The sequence below is a fragment of the Microchirus variegatus genome, assembly GCF_963457635.1.
Source record: "Microchirus variegatus genome assembly, chromosome: 2".
In the NCBI taxonomy this organism is placed as follows: domain Eukaryota; kingdom Metazoa; phylum Chordata; class Actinopteri; order Pleuronectiformes; family Soleidae; genus Microchirus; species Microchirus variegatus.
The window spans coordinates 9,805,946-9,821,799 of record NC_139803.1 but is presented as its reverse complement, the minus strand read 5'-3'; the positions used below and the strand labels follow the sequence as shown (position 1 = coordinate 9,821,799).

Sequence of the window (15,854 nt, the reverse complement as noted above, 5' to 3'; positions counted from 1 at the left end):
TTGAACTGTGGATTTTGTTGGCGTCTTTGACATTTTGGTCAACTTTTTTTAGATTGATGCCTTGAATGTGTCCTTTTACAACATGCAGACTCAGCTTGTTGCTGTGTTTTTGGCAGTCGTTGGCTTTCTTGGCACCATCCTCATCTGTGCTCTGCCCATGTGGAAGGTGACTGCCTTCGTTGGTGCAAACATCGTCACCGCTCAGGTCTTCTGGGAAGGTTTGTGGATGAACTGTGTGATCCAGAGTACAGGACATTTGCAGTGTAAGGCCTACGACTCCCTCCTGGCTTTACCACAGGAGCTGCAGGCCTCCAGGGCGTTGATCTGCGTCTCAATCGCCGTCAGTGTGGTGGCCATCGGGCTCACCGTCGTCGGGGCCCGCTGCACCAACTTCTTCAATTACGACTTCAGGGCCAAATCCAACATTGGTGTATCTGGAGGTGCTGTTTTCATTGTAGCGGGACTGCTGTGCATCATTCCCGTCAGCTGGTCGGCTCACAGCATCATCACAGGTTTCTACAACCCACTGCCCACTAATGAGAGGAGGGGAGAGCTTGGAGCTTCCATATATGTGGGCTGGGCATCTGGAGCTCTGCTTGTAATTGGAGGAGGGATACTGTGCAGCACCTACTTCAGGTGCTGAGGCAGAGAAGATGTACACAGTGCCACCATCCAGATGATGAATGAGTGCAGTGATGTGTTCACTGTGATTGACTGTTTTAGACTGAAGTTGCACTAGTGATCGTCTAAGATATAAATGTATAGAACACTAAACATGAAGGATGAATTGTGAAAAGTGTATCCAATAAGAAATGTCTCCTTAGGTGTTGGTATGACACATGAACGCATAAATACACTGGTATATTTTCCCATGCTAACGGACAAAGTTCAGAGTTTTGTATCTCTGAATCATTTTGTATTTTTACTTTTAACTGCAAGTATGTTTTGTATTTGACAACTTAAATTTTTTTAATAATTTGTATAAAAGCCTGAGAAACCTAGAGTAGCTGTAATACTAATACATGGTATTTGAATAGAAACCTACAAATATAATAAACTTCAATGGATATTTTATTTTGAATTTTAACATTTGTTGCTTTGGTTTCAGTCTGCTGTTGTGTTACTGTACTGCACACATTAAAATATACAGCAAACTGCAAAATATGCAGCAGTGCATCACTGGTCAGAATGCGTCAATATTTATATATTTTCTGACCCTGCATTAAAATTAAAAGGGAAGGAAGAAGCAGCGAAGCACACAGAGACATTCTGAATATACTACCGGTCAAAAGTTTCGGCTCACTTAGAAATGTCTTTATTTTTGAAGGAAAAGCACTTTTTTCAATGAATATAACATTAAATGAATCAGAAATACACTCTTTACATTGTTAATGTGGTAAACGACTATTCTATTAGCACGTCTGGTTTTTAGTGGAATATGTACATAGGTGTATAGAGGCCCATTTCCAGTGTTCTAATGGTACGTTGTGTTTGCTAATGGCATTAGAAGGCTATTGGATGATTAGAAAACCCTTGAATAACCCTTGTGCAATGATGTTAGCACAGCTGAAAACAGTTTGCTCGTTCTTTGACGAAAGCAAAATTTGAAAGGCAAAATTATTATTTGGACTTATTTCAAATTTTGTCTATGTCTTGACTATATTTTCTATTCCTTTTGCAGCTCTTTTGATGAATAAAAGTGTGACTTCTAATGGAAAACAAAAGAATTGTATAGGTGACCCCAAACTTTTGACCGGGAGTGTATATATGAAGAGGATATATAATGTTCTGAAGATGTATGTAAAGAATGAACTCATTTGCAAAACCTAACGCTGTATCTATTTTTCAATCTAATGGAAAAAAATAAACACTTTCGTGTGTGTGCCCCACATTAAAGCTTAATTTTTTTAAGTTAAATGTTTACTTCATATAACTTTCCTCTTTTGTTTCTGTTGTTTTGTAACACTCTCGTTAATAAATGTATTCATTTTAATTTAACAATTTATCCAGCATGTAAATAAAGTTCCTAACAGATTTTTTGAATAAATGGTATGAGCATAATATTCTTTGCTTGGTGCAGCTCTCTCTCTCTCTCTGGCCTCCAGTCTCAGTGTTTCCATCAGTTGGTCAGCTGGAGCAAACGTCTCAATCTTCATATATGTGCGCTCCCCAACTGATGTTGTATGTGGTTAGACTAAGCGATACCAGCCTTCCTGTCTGTGCGGCCGCAAAACATGGTGACGCACAGCCACTCAGGCCTGACGTTTGTCTCAGAGCATCTCTGAAACACTCTCCAGTGATGTGAATTCTGGTCCGGTGAGATTACTTCACGAACCAGTTTCAGTCAGAAAACCCCTCCTCTACATGAGAATGAGCCACTCTCGGCTTCCTCCCTGAGAGGCCAATAAAAACCACCACCTACTTCTTGTCTCTCTCACTTGTAAGCTCCACTGTCTCTCAGCAACACATTGTCTTGTACCTGCACGGAAAATCCACAGAGCATCAGCATGGTCTCTGCTGGGAGACAGATTCTAGGTATAGCCCTGGCCTTCATCGGCTTCCTGGGCAGCATCATCGTCTGTGCTCTCCCCACCTGGAAAGTCACCGCCTTCATCGGTGCCAACATTGTCACGTCTCAGGTGATCTGGGAGGGTTTGTGGATGAACTGTGTGACGCAGAGTACAGGTCAGATGCAGTGCAAGGTCTACGACTCTCTCCTGGCCTTACCTCGGGACCTGCAGGCCGCCAGAGCACTCGTCGTCATCGCCATCATCGTTGGAGTCTTCGGGGTCCTCCTTTCCATAGTCGGAGGCAAGTGCACCAACTTTGTGAGCGATGAAAGGCAAAAGTGCAAAGTGGCCATCGCCGCTGGGATTATCTTCATCATCGCGGGTCTCATGGTGCTAATCCCCGTCTGCTGGACCGCCAGCACCATCATCCGGGATTTCTACAACCCCATGATGACCAACGCTCAGAGGAGGGAGCTGGGGGCCTCGCTCTACATCGGCTGGGGGTCGGCAGGCGTGCTGTTCCTGGGTGGGGGCCTCCTCTGCAGCTCCTGTCCCCCCAGAGATGAGAATGACTATGATGTGAAATACGCCAAGACTCGCTCTGGTGACAGCAGCAAGGCCTATGTTTGAAATGGTGGACAGTCAGAGAGAGAGAGGGAGAGAGGAGACAAAAAAAATACTTTGTCAAAAAGCATTCAAAAGGAACATAATTTAAGTCGTACATGTTGTAAAATGCAGGGTTATGGACACTGACTTCTATTTTTGTTGATGTTCACTCGTTTATCACTCACGTGTGTTGTCATTGTTTCATGTTACTGTAACTGTTATGTGTCTTTTGGCTTCTTTTCAAACACCTGAACATTGACTGATTCACATTTTCTGTTTGAGTAGAATCTGAATTGAGTTTGTTTGTTTTCTGTAATTATTTGTATTATTGTATGCCATTAAAATTCATGTCAAGTTCATCTTTAAGAGTCTCTTTATTTATTTTTTTTTACCCCCCATGTTGTTACCGCCTTTCTTCCGCTTCTAAGAGAGAAACACTTTTAGTGAAGCGACGTGCCAACAATGTGGTTTTTCGAGTGCGCCAGAAGAATCTTTACAAACAGGCTTTGTGTCACTGTGTCTGTCCCTGCTAAAGAAACTGTGTTAAAGCTGTATTTCAAACAACTGTCACTCTCTCTCACACAAGAATGGTAACAAAAAAACAGAGCAGGTGTCCGTATTTGACAAAGTAGTTTGTGACATATGGAAACCCATATATTAAGGGTTATGTATACACAGAAAATAAATGATTATTAAAATAAGTAAACAACGATATTGTCCTTATATATGTGTACATTGCTGTATAGTTGTGTGTGTGATAAGGAACTTAAAGTGAGAACATAAAACACATATTTCTAACCTTAAATAAATTGTGTTTACAATATTACCACGACAACTACTACTAATACTACACACAAACTACCCCAGTGTGCTACAGGATCATAGCCATTAAAGATTATTTTGTGGCTGATTAAGGTTGTGTGTGTCTCTGTGTGTACAGTACACAGTATGTTTGTGTGAGTGCTGGGGGGGGGATTTGCATTTTTTGAAACAGGTTTTTCTGCACTGTAGATACTGCCAGAATGAAAGTGGTTTATTCCCAGGAGAAAGTGTTCCACTTTTCTCGCCTTCATTGTGCGACCAAACAGTTTGCATCTTTCAAGTGGTGTTTAACGCTGACCTAAACTGTATTAGAATGACAAACAGCCCAGTGCACCTTACACACGTTTATCGCTCTCTTCCGGCTCCATCAGACACTTTTCGCTCCACAAAAGAATCACTTGAAACAAAGATGAGTGAGGAGGGAGGGGAGACAGTCTGTGATGTCATAGTTTCACGGTTACAGCGCCTCCCACTTTTTGTTTCCCTGTAATTCAGGCGGTGCATCTGCACCTGGCCAGTAGCACACAGGCAGCCGCTCAGGTGACAAGTCAAGAAAGAGCAATCTCAGGTAGGACAATAAAAAAAGAAAAGAGACGGGAGGAAGAGGGGGGCAGAAAGGGGGACGGACAGGACAGCAGTTAGGGACAGACATAAAGGGGGAGGGACTGAGTGGTAGGAAAAGCAGCCTGTAAACAGATGAAGTGAGGCTGAACTGAGACACACCTGCTGTCAGGTAAAAGCCACAGGAGACTGGGCAGACAACTGTTTGAGGTCTATACACTGTGTCATGATTTAAAAAAGAACAGGTAAATGGAAGAAAATGAAAACTGCAAGATCACTGGTTGAAAAGACCAACAAAGAAAGAGTTGTGTGAAGAGAGACGAGGAGTGAAAGCAAAAAGGAACTTCACAGAAAAGACTAAAGTGCTTTTTTCATAAACAGCTTCAGAGCTCTTCATCATGGCCTCCCTGGGGATGCAGATGCTGGCCAGTGCCCTGTGCCTCCTGGGTTGGGCCGGAGTCATCATCAGCTGCCTGCTGCCTTTGTGGAGGGTCACGGCCTTCGTGGGCAGCACCATCGTCACGTCGCAGACGATCTGGGAGGGCATCTGGATGACCTGTGTGGTCCAGAGCACGGGGCAGATCCAGTGCAAGCCGTACGACTCCATGCTCGCTCTCACCGCTGACCTGCAGGCCGCCAGAGCTCTCACTGTCCTCGCCATCACTACGGGGGGCATCGGCCTCATTCTGGCCTTCATTGGAGGGAAGTGCACTCGATTTTTGGATGAGGAAGGGGGTGGAGCCAAAGGGAAGGTGGCGATAGCAGCAGGGGCTGTGTTGATCGCCACAGGGCTGCTGTGTTTGATCCCCACATCCTGGGCAGCTGGAGCCGTGGTCAGAAAGTTCTACAGCGCCTCCATAGACGCTCAGCGCAGAGAGCTGGGTGCTTGCCTCTACATTGGTTGGGGGGCGTCCATCCTGCTCATCCTCGGAGGGGGTTTGTTCATCAGCTCAGCGTGCCCCATCAAAGTCCACGACACAGACAAGAGCCCCTCTGTCCGCTACATGGTGGTGCGCTCGTCCAACGGGTCCAGCCAGGTAGGCCCTCATCACAGCAGGGTTCCGATGGGGAAGACTCAGCCTGTCGGAGCGGTGTTCTCCCAGTCCCAGAGCCCAGAAGGAGCCTCCACAAAGTCTCAGCTGTACACCAAGCCTCCCTGGGAGGACAAACCCGACGAAGGTTCCTCCAGGCGCGAGTCGGAAAAGTCATGGGCGCCGTCGAGCAAGTCTCAGATGAAGAGACCGGAGTCGACGAAATCTGACTCCAGCGAGGCTTTGTCGACAAAGTCTCAGCTGAAAAAGGCAGAAATGGAAGAAGGTTCATCAGTGAAGAGTGACAATGAGGACGCATCCTTAAATCCAGCAAGAACATACCTATAAAATGCACTCAGTCAATATATACACTACTCACAAAAAGTTAGGGATGTTTGGCTTTTGGAATCAATTTTCAGAATGCACCTAAAATGCACTATAACCTTTACAAGTGAACTTAAGTTAACCTTCTCTAAACTTTTGAATGTCCAATTGTTCAAAGTTGAAAGTTCTGGTTGAATGACAATTTGTATTGAAACAGTCGTCTTCATCATGATGTTCAAATTTTGACATCATGAGACCAGGACAAGACATTGAGATGTTTTATTGTGGTATTTCCACCGCTCTTGTTTGAGATAAAGAAATTACCTTTGCATCCTTCTACTTAAATGCCCCTCTTTCACTGCAGCATGAACCTTTCACAGGGATATTCTTGTCAAATATCCCCAACTTTTTGTGAGTAGTGTTTGTACCGAGAGTTACTTATTTTGTACGTGCTTTACTGTAAAGTAGTCGATGAGGTCTCATGTTTATACTCTGTGTTGTTTTGATTTGAAGGACTGCACCACAGACAGTCATTCATGTGCAGGGAAAATGTTACAATGTTATGTGCACTAATCCAGGAGCAAGTGAAGTATGTTACAGTTGTTTTACTGATTTAAAAACGTTTTAAACGGGGCGTTACACTGATATCGACTTTGTTTCCCCTCTGCATTAAGAATCTTTACCTCAGACTTTTGTTTTTTAGCTTGTCTGTTTCTGTTGTAACCCTGAACGCACCGTGAGATATGAAGTGACATGAAGCAGCAACTTCACGTGTTTTTGAGAGGCAACATTTGAGTTTATGTCTCAACTGTGAAATATGATTTTATATATATATATATATATTCTGTTTGGCCAGACGTTTTGTACATTTACTCTTTTAATAAATGACTGCAATATGATCGGACAGGTCTTTGTTTTTTTTATACAAACATTTCAGAGTTTCAAATCCCACTTCCTGCCTCATTAAATCACCAGGATAAACTGGTTTGACAGAGAGCGTGCTCGCAGAGGATGTGTGTCACTTTAGAGGAGGGTGGGAACAATGTGTAAAGAACACACAATTAGTTTCAGTGAATGGTGTTGTTCAGCATCTGTTGTGTTTTGGTTTTTAGTGGCACCGTCATCTGGTCCAAACGCTGCCCATAATCAGATAATCGTTATGTTTTTTAACCATTAAGAGTTTAAAAGTACATAAAAAGAACATGTTTTATGTGACATTACAGATGGGAACAATTAAGTTTTGAAAAACATGAAATTTAAGTGGTCGATCTGTTTGTGACTGATCAGTTTCATTTGAGAAAAGCTAAATACAATTTGATGATCTCCCTGTTAACATCTAGCCAAGTCCATTTGTTATCTCTGGTTGTGAACATTAACATTAACTGACTCCCTGGTTCACCAAACAGTATACTGACATGTTCATGTCACAGTGCTGTGACACACTCCCACCCTGTGGTCACAAGTGGATGTGGATCCACTTTGGTTTCGATGGGGGGAAAATCAAATGCAGCCTTATTGAAACCAATCTCCTCTTAAAATCTCCTCATATAAAAGTTATTTGCCTTGTTGTCTGTCACATGTAAACACATTTACATATAGATAAAAGGTTTAGTGATGAATCACTATGTAGTGCAGCTGCCTGTCCAGACAAATGATTTATACATTATATTTTACATACTTTGAAACTATTATAAAATACAATTTTAAGTGAAGTGGATATTTTAACTGCACTGAATCTCTCTAATGCAAATGTAAACACTGATTGAATGATTATATATATATATATATTCATGAGTCCGTATCCTGACTTCTGTTGTATATTCATACAATGACAATAAATGATAGAATTTAGATAATTCAAGTTATATCTTAATTCAATAAAATTCAAACTTACAATAGCTTACGAATGTTGTACGAATATCTTTTTAGCTGCTTTCGGACATTCAGCTCTGTTAATGCTGCCCTCATTTAATATTCACCTAAATCCATCAACTTAATCAGTAAAAGGGAAACGTCACAATCCCTGCCGTTCAAATGAATTGAAATTATAATTATTTTAGTCTTTGCAGGAAAATAAAATCTTTGGTTGGGTTGGATGGATTTCTAATGCCATATTTAACATAAAAATAATCAAGAGGATATGGTTGTTTGTTGGGTGAGAAGGTGTATTTTACCTTCAACGCGAGGAAGCAACGGGAGAAACATCTGCAATACAGAAACAAGTTTGTAACATCACCAATGAGATGCAGAGAAAATGACACACAAAGTACCTTTGGGTTGTCTTCGAAGAACTCTCTTATGCAATTAAGTTTGTCACTGAGTGTCTTTTCACATCATCACTCAACATTAGACTTTAATTTGGCAAAAAAATCCAATCCGAGGAATAACATTGATCTAAAAATGAAGTGAAATCTTTCAGTTAAGCAACATTTGGAGAGAATAAAGAGCATTTTCATGTTGGACTTTTGACACAAGAGCATTTACTCGCAACTATTATGATAACCCAGTCATGAAGGCAATACAGAACCTTTGAATTATTGCTGTTCAGTCAATAGCAACATCAGCCTCGTGGTTCAATGAAAGAGACGCAGAATCTGTGGTTGTACGTTTGTCGTGCAGCCGCTCTCCCTTTTACACACTGACATGAGGAGTGTTAGTAGAGTGCAGGGTTCACTTACACAAGCCACCTCTGCATCTGTGAAAACATTAATGCATCGACAACTGGCAAATATATTCAAATTATTACTGCTGGACATATACAAAAAAGGTAAACAACAAATAGATGCCATACGGTTTTTATCTCAGTCTACAACAAACTACCTGCACTGATTGTCTTCAACACTAGCCCTGAGTAATGCACCTCTCTCTTTTGTGAACGAGTTAATGTGTGAAATCAAACCCTAAAGCGGAGACACATGAGCACAAAAAGAAACAACCTTAGTCACTCAAATCACTACCATAAAAAATAAAATTTAAGGCACATCAAGGAGGTTACAAAATATAAAAAACTTTCGCTCAAGCTTATAATTATAAACTACATTTATGTTCACTATCACAACAAAGCACTATCAAGGCATCTGTGTGCTGCTCATGGATCTTTGTAACAGAAAATAATACAAATACAATCCAAACAAAGATTCAACACTGCATTTGAAATGTTTATGGAGTCGTCGCCGCTGAACGACGTCCAGGTCAACAAGTGCGCCGGACTTCACTTTGAGCTGCAATCGCTAAGTTTATCACATCTTAAAAAGCAAGTTCAGAACGTTTTTTTACGGATTACAAATGATCTTTAGTGTATACGGTATTTAATATTCTTGTCTAAATATTGGTATGAGGCTGGTTTGAAAGAGCACAACCAAATTCTCCCAAGCGTGGAAAGATCATTAAGTTAATTACATACATCTGATATAGGAACTTTGCGTTGAGCAAACAAACAAAACAAAACTTAATCCCTGTCCCAAAATGTTGTTAAGGCATCGATGTGTGGCCAACTAACAGTTACATATCCCTTAAAAACCACAAAATAAAATCGTCCTCATTCACTCGTTCATCTACGGCACCAAATCCTGAGTGAGTGTCAGAATAATGGCACATGGAAGACGTATTAAAAAGGTGGATCAACAGAGTGTACACTGTTGTTGAGGATCTAGTGCGGACTTTCAGAAGGACCTGGTGTATGAAGGTGTCCGTCTGTTAAGTTTCAGCCAGGTTAATAATAAAAAATACTGCATCACAACGCCTGGTTAGCTCCTTCCTCCATCTCGCAGGACATGAGCGTCACACTTCTTCAAAGAACGCCATCTGAGACATGTACGCGGAGTTTCGCTGCAAAACAACAAACAAAAGGAAGGAGAAGGGAGTCGGAACAATCAATGGTTTTCAAATCAAAACAGTAAAGAGACTAACCCAGTGATGGTACCGTTCCAACTGAGAACAGTACCTTTACTTGGTAGGCAGAGTGTGTGCGCTGTGCTCTATGGCCACGTCGGTGAGACACCGGTAACAACGACAACAGACAACAAATGGAGAAGCTTGATTTTTTTTCTTCTCCTGCTCGGTCTGTGGCTGTTCGTCTCAACAAGATGTCAAGTACTTTTTATGACAATAGACTTACAGGACAGGTCAAGGGCTGAGATGTCCCCGAGGTACCCGTGCTCCTGGGCACAGATGTATATTTTCCCACTGTCCCTGTTTGTGAGGAACTACTACTGGTGTCTTACAAGGATGGGTTAAATGTAGGGCTACAACGATTTTACGATTATTAATCGATTACTAAATACGATTATACGATTATTAATCGATTACTAAATTAATCATCGACTAGTTTGATATTCAAGTGTTTTTTTCAATAATTAAAACAAGCTTTCGGACTTTTTAAGCCTCTTAAATGTGCATATTCTATGGTTTATATGTTATATGAAGCAATGAAACAGTTCCTAAATACTCATTAGTTGCAGCCCTAGTTAAACACAGGCTGGTACACACAGGTTTTTATTCGACATCTGGCCAGGTATGCATTTATAAGTGATGTGCTGAGGTGATGACACATACATTGCTGTGAGGTATGTAGACAGGCTCCTGAACGTATCCCCTGGCCTCACTCTGGAGGCTGTAGAGGCCGGCCTGCTGCTGCTGCTCCTCCAGCTTCAGAGACTCGATCTCAGACTTGAGCTCCTTCAGCTGGTCCTGCAGGTGTTTACTCTTCTCCATATATTCCAGCCTGTATTAACCCAAGGTAAGTTATCACCAAAAAAACAACTGTATTTAAAAAAGCTGTTCAGGATTTTATCTTATTTTTTTACTTCAGCTCACCTCTCTCTCTCGATTTCCATGGACAACCTTTTCATGTCAGAGTCCTTGAAGTCTAAGCGTGCGGACGTCGATTCATAGGCAAATTCAGCTGCTTCAGGAGGAGCAGGTGGAGCAGAGTAAGCTGCTATGAGCTGGAAGGAAAGGACACACAACATTACTCAAAAAATAACAACTATATAACACAGAGTATTCATATTTAGAATATCACCATACAGGGTATGTTGTTTTGGTGATGTCCAGCAGCTTCTGTTTGGCTCTCCGCTCGGCGTCTTTCGCCTCCGTCAGGTCCTGCTTCAGGTGATCGGCCTCCTTCAACCTGGAACCAGAGGTTTGGTTAGGACAAGGTTTCTGGAAAGACAGCGAGGGCATGATTAATTTGCAGTGACTTTTTTCACTTTTTCCCCCCACTTTCAGTGACATGAAATACGCCAAAAATAGAAGTAAAACATTTGGCCTGTGGATGGTTGTTGTGTTTGAGACATTTTCCATAATTTCATTCCAAAAGGACGGAAAAATATGGAATTTAACTTCAAAGATATTCTCATTTTTTAATTTTCTGTCACTTACTTCTCACCTCTGCATTACACTAGCTGTTCTCTACATTACAAACGACTACCACAACTGTAAAACACTTGAATATCTGACCAAATCACAGGGATAATGTGAGAATTTCAGTGTTTACTTGCACTCTACAAACTGCCTGTAGTAAACTGGAATGCACATGGAACATCCTGAGGTTGCTGGGCTGGAGCAGCTGATGCATTCATTTCTCGCATGATGTGAATGAGTCAGAGTTGATCGTATGATCACGCTCTGCACAGAGGCCGGCTTGCTTCGGACTCTCTCTGCTTCTTGTGAGGTTTCAGTTCTAGTCAAAGACTAAATGAAAATGTGCATGATTTTTATTACATTATTAGTTCATTGGCTGTATATTTGCCAGTTCTCCTGTGTACATGCAAAGAAATAAGCTGTTTAAAAAAACAGTTATTCTCGAGTAGAAACCTAGCTGGGAAAAACAGATTTATATAATCATCATTTGTCTATGTACCATGGAGAAATCGAGAAATTCAGAATTCATACCTCCTCTCTGACTGTTCCACTAGTTTAACAGCCAGCTGCTCTGCCTCTCGCATCTTCTGCTCCATCAGCCTCTTCTCCTCCTTGGTCTTCATGGCAGTGACCTCCAACCTCTGTCTCTCCTGCTCAGCGTCTGCAGCCTTGTGGGCCAGGAGTTTGGCCTCCTCCTCTGCGATCTGTGCTTTCTCTGCCAGCAGGTCCGCAGTCTCCTCGGACCTCAGCTGGAGGAAAATGCACGACAACTTTTAACCAGAATAGTCTCAAGACAACTCGTGGGCGCACACTCCATATGTAACCAATGTGTAGTTACATTTCTCAGTTATGGTCACAAAACAGACGCCAACAACGGCCAAAACCCGACCTTATTGGTGGAGTTTATTACAGTGTGAATAATGGAAGAATTGGGCGCCACGTCATAGACAAGTGTGTGTTTTCTACGACCACACAATTAACAAAATACACATTACCAGAGCCTCGTTGGCCAGTCGAGCCTCGTCCTGCAGCTGGAAAAGTCTCCGTTCCATCTCTTCCTTTGCTCGTTCCGCTTCCTCCCTCATCTGTTTTTCCCGTGCCAGGATTTGACGCTCCATCTAGAGGCAAGACATTCAAAAACGGTCACGTCATTTTAAGTGCAGCTTATGTAGGTACAGTCCCTGTTCCGGTGGAGTCGAAGGGAGCGCCAAACCTTCTTGCGGGCCTTCTCCTCTTTAGCTTGAGCCTTCATCTGCTGCACTTCAATCGAGTCCACCTTCCTCCGCCTCATGAATAGATCGTGGTTACCGATGCATAACTGCAGGATCTAGACACAAACCAGCAACACCGTACTTCAAACACTTCCCTCGTAACTTTAAAACCGAACCTTTACATGGACACATAGGTCAAACTAACCAGCTTGTTGACACGCAGTTGAGAGGAGTAGAACTTGAAGACTTCTTTTTTCTTGTCCAGGGGTTTGATTGTAAACTGCAACGAGAAAAAAAAAATTTGAAAGTGAGAAGGAAACTTTGGAAACGGGTAAAAAAAAAAAAAAGGGGGGGACACAAACATGACATAGTACACTTGACTAGCATTTACCTCCTTTTCACTATAAGAGATATTACGTATGTCGCTCCAGGGAAAGGACTTGTTGGGGTTGAGTTTGCTGTTAGGACTGTAAATGTGCAGACCCTGAGCATCCACTCCGAGTAACAGGTCAGTATCCCTCTTATTTTGCTGTCAAAACAGAACATAGCAGTCACGCTTTAATCTGCAACACCATGCAAAACATACATGCAGTGATTCACACTCACTGTGATGGCAAAGTAGCTGACACCATACATCTCGAGGTCCTGAGCAATCTTAAGGTATTCCATCTCGGCCTCATCCCTGAACGAATAATAAAACAAACAAAAAAAGGATGTAATCAAGTGCCAAATTGCCCTGATGGCACAAGGGGTTCATTTCAACCGTGGTCAGTCTCACCTGGCGATGCCTCTGTGCTCGGCGTACCACGCTGTGATTTTCTCCTCCCACATGTCAGCCGTCATTTGGTATTGCATCAGAACCTATACGATGACAAAAAAAAGAAAAAAGCCACAGGTTAGATGAAACAGACGAGGCATTTCCTTTGATTGGACAAACTCTCAGCTCTTGTTTTTGTGGATGGACACAGAACACTATACTTACCCTTTTTGGCAAGAGTTCATCTTGAGCCAGGAAGCCTGGCTTGTGGAAGTTGGGGTCATAATCACCATACTGTGTTTGAGATTGAGGGACAGTAAAGGAAAAAAAACTTTAAGCACACAGGAATCTTACTGTTCAAAAAGATCACCCTTGCTTGCACCATCATGAATACTAAAAAGCTGTACATTATAAGCACTTAATCAACTTTAAAATAATTTCTTTAATCTTGCATTGCTCTCTTACCTTTGCTTGGACAGCATATGATGCCAGCAGAACTGATGCTTCAGGGGAACAAAATATTTCTTCATCTAAAATCTGTTTTTTCACCTAAACCAGAGTTTGAAGACACGCAAGAACATGTGTTATAATTCCTTTCTAACACATAAATACTACCATCATCTCCAAAACATTTTGTGAGATTACCTGTAAGAAGAACAGATGCTGAGTAATTTCTTGAACCAATTCCTCTTCCACTTTTTCAGGGAAGAATTTAGCAAGGAAGTGAAATGTTATTGGAGAGTCTTTGGGAACCTCCTGATCCAAGACCTTTGTGAATGAATAAATAAAAAAAAGGAACAGCACAGGAGATCAAAAGTAAGGAATGTGTTCGAGTGAACCGTCGCAAAAGCCAATATTGTTCTGATGAGTTATCAAGTATTGCATGTAATAGAATCACATTGAACAGACAGTGTATCTGCAATATAACGAATCAATTCATTATTGATGTAACTTATCAAGCAAAAACACCAAACACTAACTCTCTCGATGTAAACCGAGTATCTATGACTGTAGACTGTTTAGTGTTTAGACAGCATAGTGAAGATGTCCCCTTGAACTCTGGGAACATGTGATAGGTGTTTTACGCAACACGCTGACATTTAATAGACTAAACAGGTCGCTGTTTAGCTACAGATCATGCAGTGTCCTCAAATCCTCCTTATGCAGTTTTACACTTTCTGCAGAAGCGTGTCAATCTTCTCACCCGCTTCTCTAGTTTCAGCCAGGCGTACGTGTCCTTCACTGTGTACCGGAGTCCAAAGAACCAGGTTTCCCTCAAACCGACAGTGCGACACACCAAGTCAAACAGGTCTTTACCTTTCCATTTCACCTGAGAAGATAATAATAATAAAAGAAAAACATGAAAGAGACCAGTGAGCAGAAAAATGTCACATTACTGGAAACTGTGATTAAGAACTTCAAAGTGTGTTAAGATCTTGGATCTGTGGAGGGCAGCATTACCCCTCTCAGTGTACAGCCTGCCTATAATTATGAGAAGACCAATCATTTTATTTATGGCATTATTTTTTTTACATATTTAAACATATTCATTTATTTTACAGCCAAACATCTAACTTGCAGAACAGTGGGTCCCTGCCGGTGGGTGCCCTGCTACAACACACCTGATTCAAATTAATTGGTCGTTATAAGGCTTTTGAATCAGGGCAAATTAAAAACATGCAGGACAGGTGTGTCCCCCCCCCCAGGACCAGAATTATAAAACACTGACATAGATGAAGCATCGTTCTAGACCAAAATGTGGCCAAAACACAAATCATACCTCACAGCTGAACTCCATTTCAGCATCCATGGTGACAACTTTGACTTTGAAAGTCTTGGGCTGTTTCTTCTTTAATCCTAGGATTGACATTTTTGAATGTCTTGGATTTCAAAGACACCTGTGGAGGGGGCAAAGGGGAACAGAACTGTTTACAGGACAGAAACAAGAATATCGAGACTGTGAATAAAACAGCACATTTTAATTTCTAAGACTCACTCCACTGGTATACAGTGATTAAAGGCGATACAAGTTAAACGTGTGTTGTCTCAAAGACAAATCCGTGTTAAGCACTATATGTATATGCATTTGAAAAGTAGATACGACCCGTTACCTGGGGGTGAAGTGTGAAGCTCCTGTCGTCCAAACAAGCTTTTAGAGGAGGCTGTGCTTTTTGTTACGGAGGGGAAACCAATGCTAAGCTAACGACCATGAATTGAACAGCGTTAGCTTCCCAGCTATGCCACGAAAACGGACCAAAACAAGTCGTAAAAAGAGGGGAACTTTTGATTCGCCATAATAAAGTCCATCGAATAAACGTACTTCGTCGCGTCTATTAAAGTTCTGACGTAAATTAAGTCAGTATTACGAACGCAACCAGTAGCTAACTGTTTTTAACTGGTAACGTGGGGATGTAACCACACAGACACTTTCTAGGACATTTTTGTTTTGACTCCTACTCTACAGGTGGGAACATGAATAGCAGTCTGGGATGGAGCGACTGCGCATGTGCATGAATTTGGAAGGTGCGTTCAAGGACCTTTGGGAGAGTTGGAACAACATGTTGCGTCGCGAACTCAAGGAAGAAGGAGACGAAACCAGTCCAGGGAGACACTAGGGAGGTGGACGTGGAGCGCGGAGTTGGAATTCTCTTACTACATTGTTTAATTG

The 15,854-nt window shown here is 41.9% G+C and overlaps 5 protein-coding genes across 6 annotated transcripts in view; 3 read left to right on the top strand and 2 right to left on the bottom strand.

Moving 5' to 3' along the window:
- LOC310943323 (claudin-4-like) overlaps window positions 1–15,854 on the bottom strand; it is a gene marked incomplete at its 3' end in the record, with an annotated part of 222,219 nt that overhangs the window by 3,372 nt on the left and 202,993 nt on the right. The window lies entirely within an intron of this gene.
- On the top strand, window positions 83–643 carry LOC310943275 (claudin-like protein ZF-A89; the record flags this gene model as incomplete). Its single annotated transcript, XM_083908809.1, has 1 exon — window positions 83–643. The coding sequence occupies one exon, from the start codon at window positions 83–85 to the stop codon at window positions 641–643; it is 561 nt and encodes a 186-aa protein (XP_083764935.1).
- Window positions 1,241–3,188, top strand: LOC310943256 (claudin-4-like). Its single transcript, XM_083908786.1, has one exon. The coding sequence runs from the start codon at window positions 2,508–2,510 to the stop codon at window positions 3,138–3,140; it is 633 nt and encodes a 210-aa protein (XP_083764912.1). The 5' UTR covers window positions 1,241–2,507; the 3' UTR covers window positions 3,141–3,188.
- LOC310943204 (claudin-4-like) lies at window positions 4,889–5,878 on the top strand (the record flags this gene model as incomplete). The annotated part of the gene is made up of 1 exon (XM_083908730.1): window positions 4,889–5,878. The coding sequence occupies exon 1, from the start codon at window positions 4,898–4,900 to the stop codon at window positions 5,876–5,878; it is 981 nt and encodes a 326-aa protein (XP_083764856.1). The 5' UTR covers window positions 4,889–4,897.
- On the bottom strand, window positions 5,661–15,619 carry nf2b (NF2, moesin-ezrin-radixin like (MERLIN) tumor suppressor b). 2 transcript variants are annotated; one of them, XR_014593110.1, is made up of 18 exons: window positions 15,298–15,619; window positions 14,967–15,084; window positions 14,391–14,516; window positions 13,832–13,954; window positions 13,652–13,735; window positions 13,412–13,480; window positions 13,208–13,290; window positions 13,036–13,111; window positions 12,821–12,958; window positions 12,635–12,709; window positions 12,432–12,545; window positions 12,214–12,336; window positions 11,750–11,967; window positions 10,883–10,985; window positions 10,670–10,800; window positions 10,409–10,577; window positions 8,029–9,682; window positions 5,661–5,791 (listed from the first exon to the last, which is right to left on the bottom strand). XR_014593110.1 is itself a non-coding variant. In XM_083908693.1 (17 exons), exons 2-17 carry the CDS (start codon window positions 15,054–15,056, stop codon window positions 9,635–9,637), a joined length of 1,770 nt encoding a protein of 589 aa, XP_083764819.1. In that variant the 5' UTR covers window positions 15,057–15,084; window positions 15,298–15,619; the 3' UTR covers window positions 7,918–9,634. The 2 variants fall into 2 exon arrangements, 1 of the variants encoding a protein (XP_083764819.1); XM_083908693.1 differs by lacking the exon at window positions 5,661–5,791 and having other exon boundaries at window positions 7,918–9,682.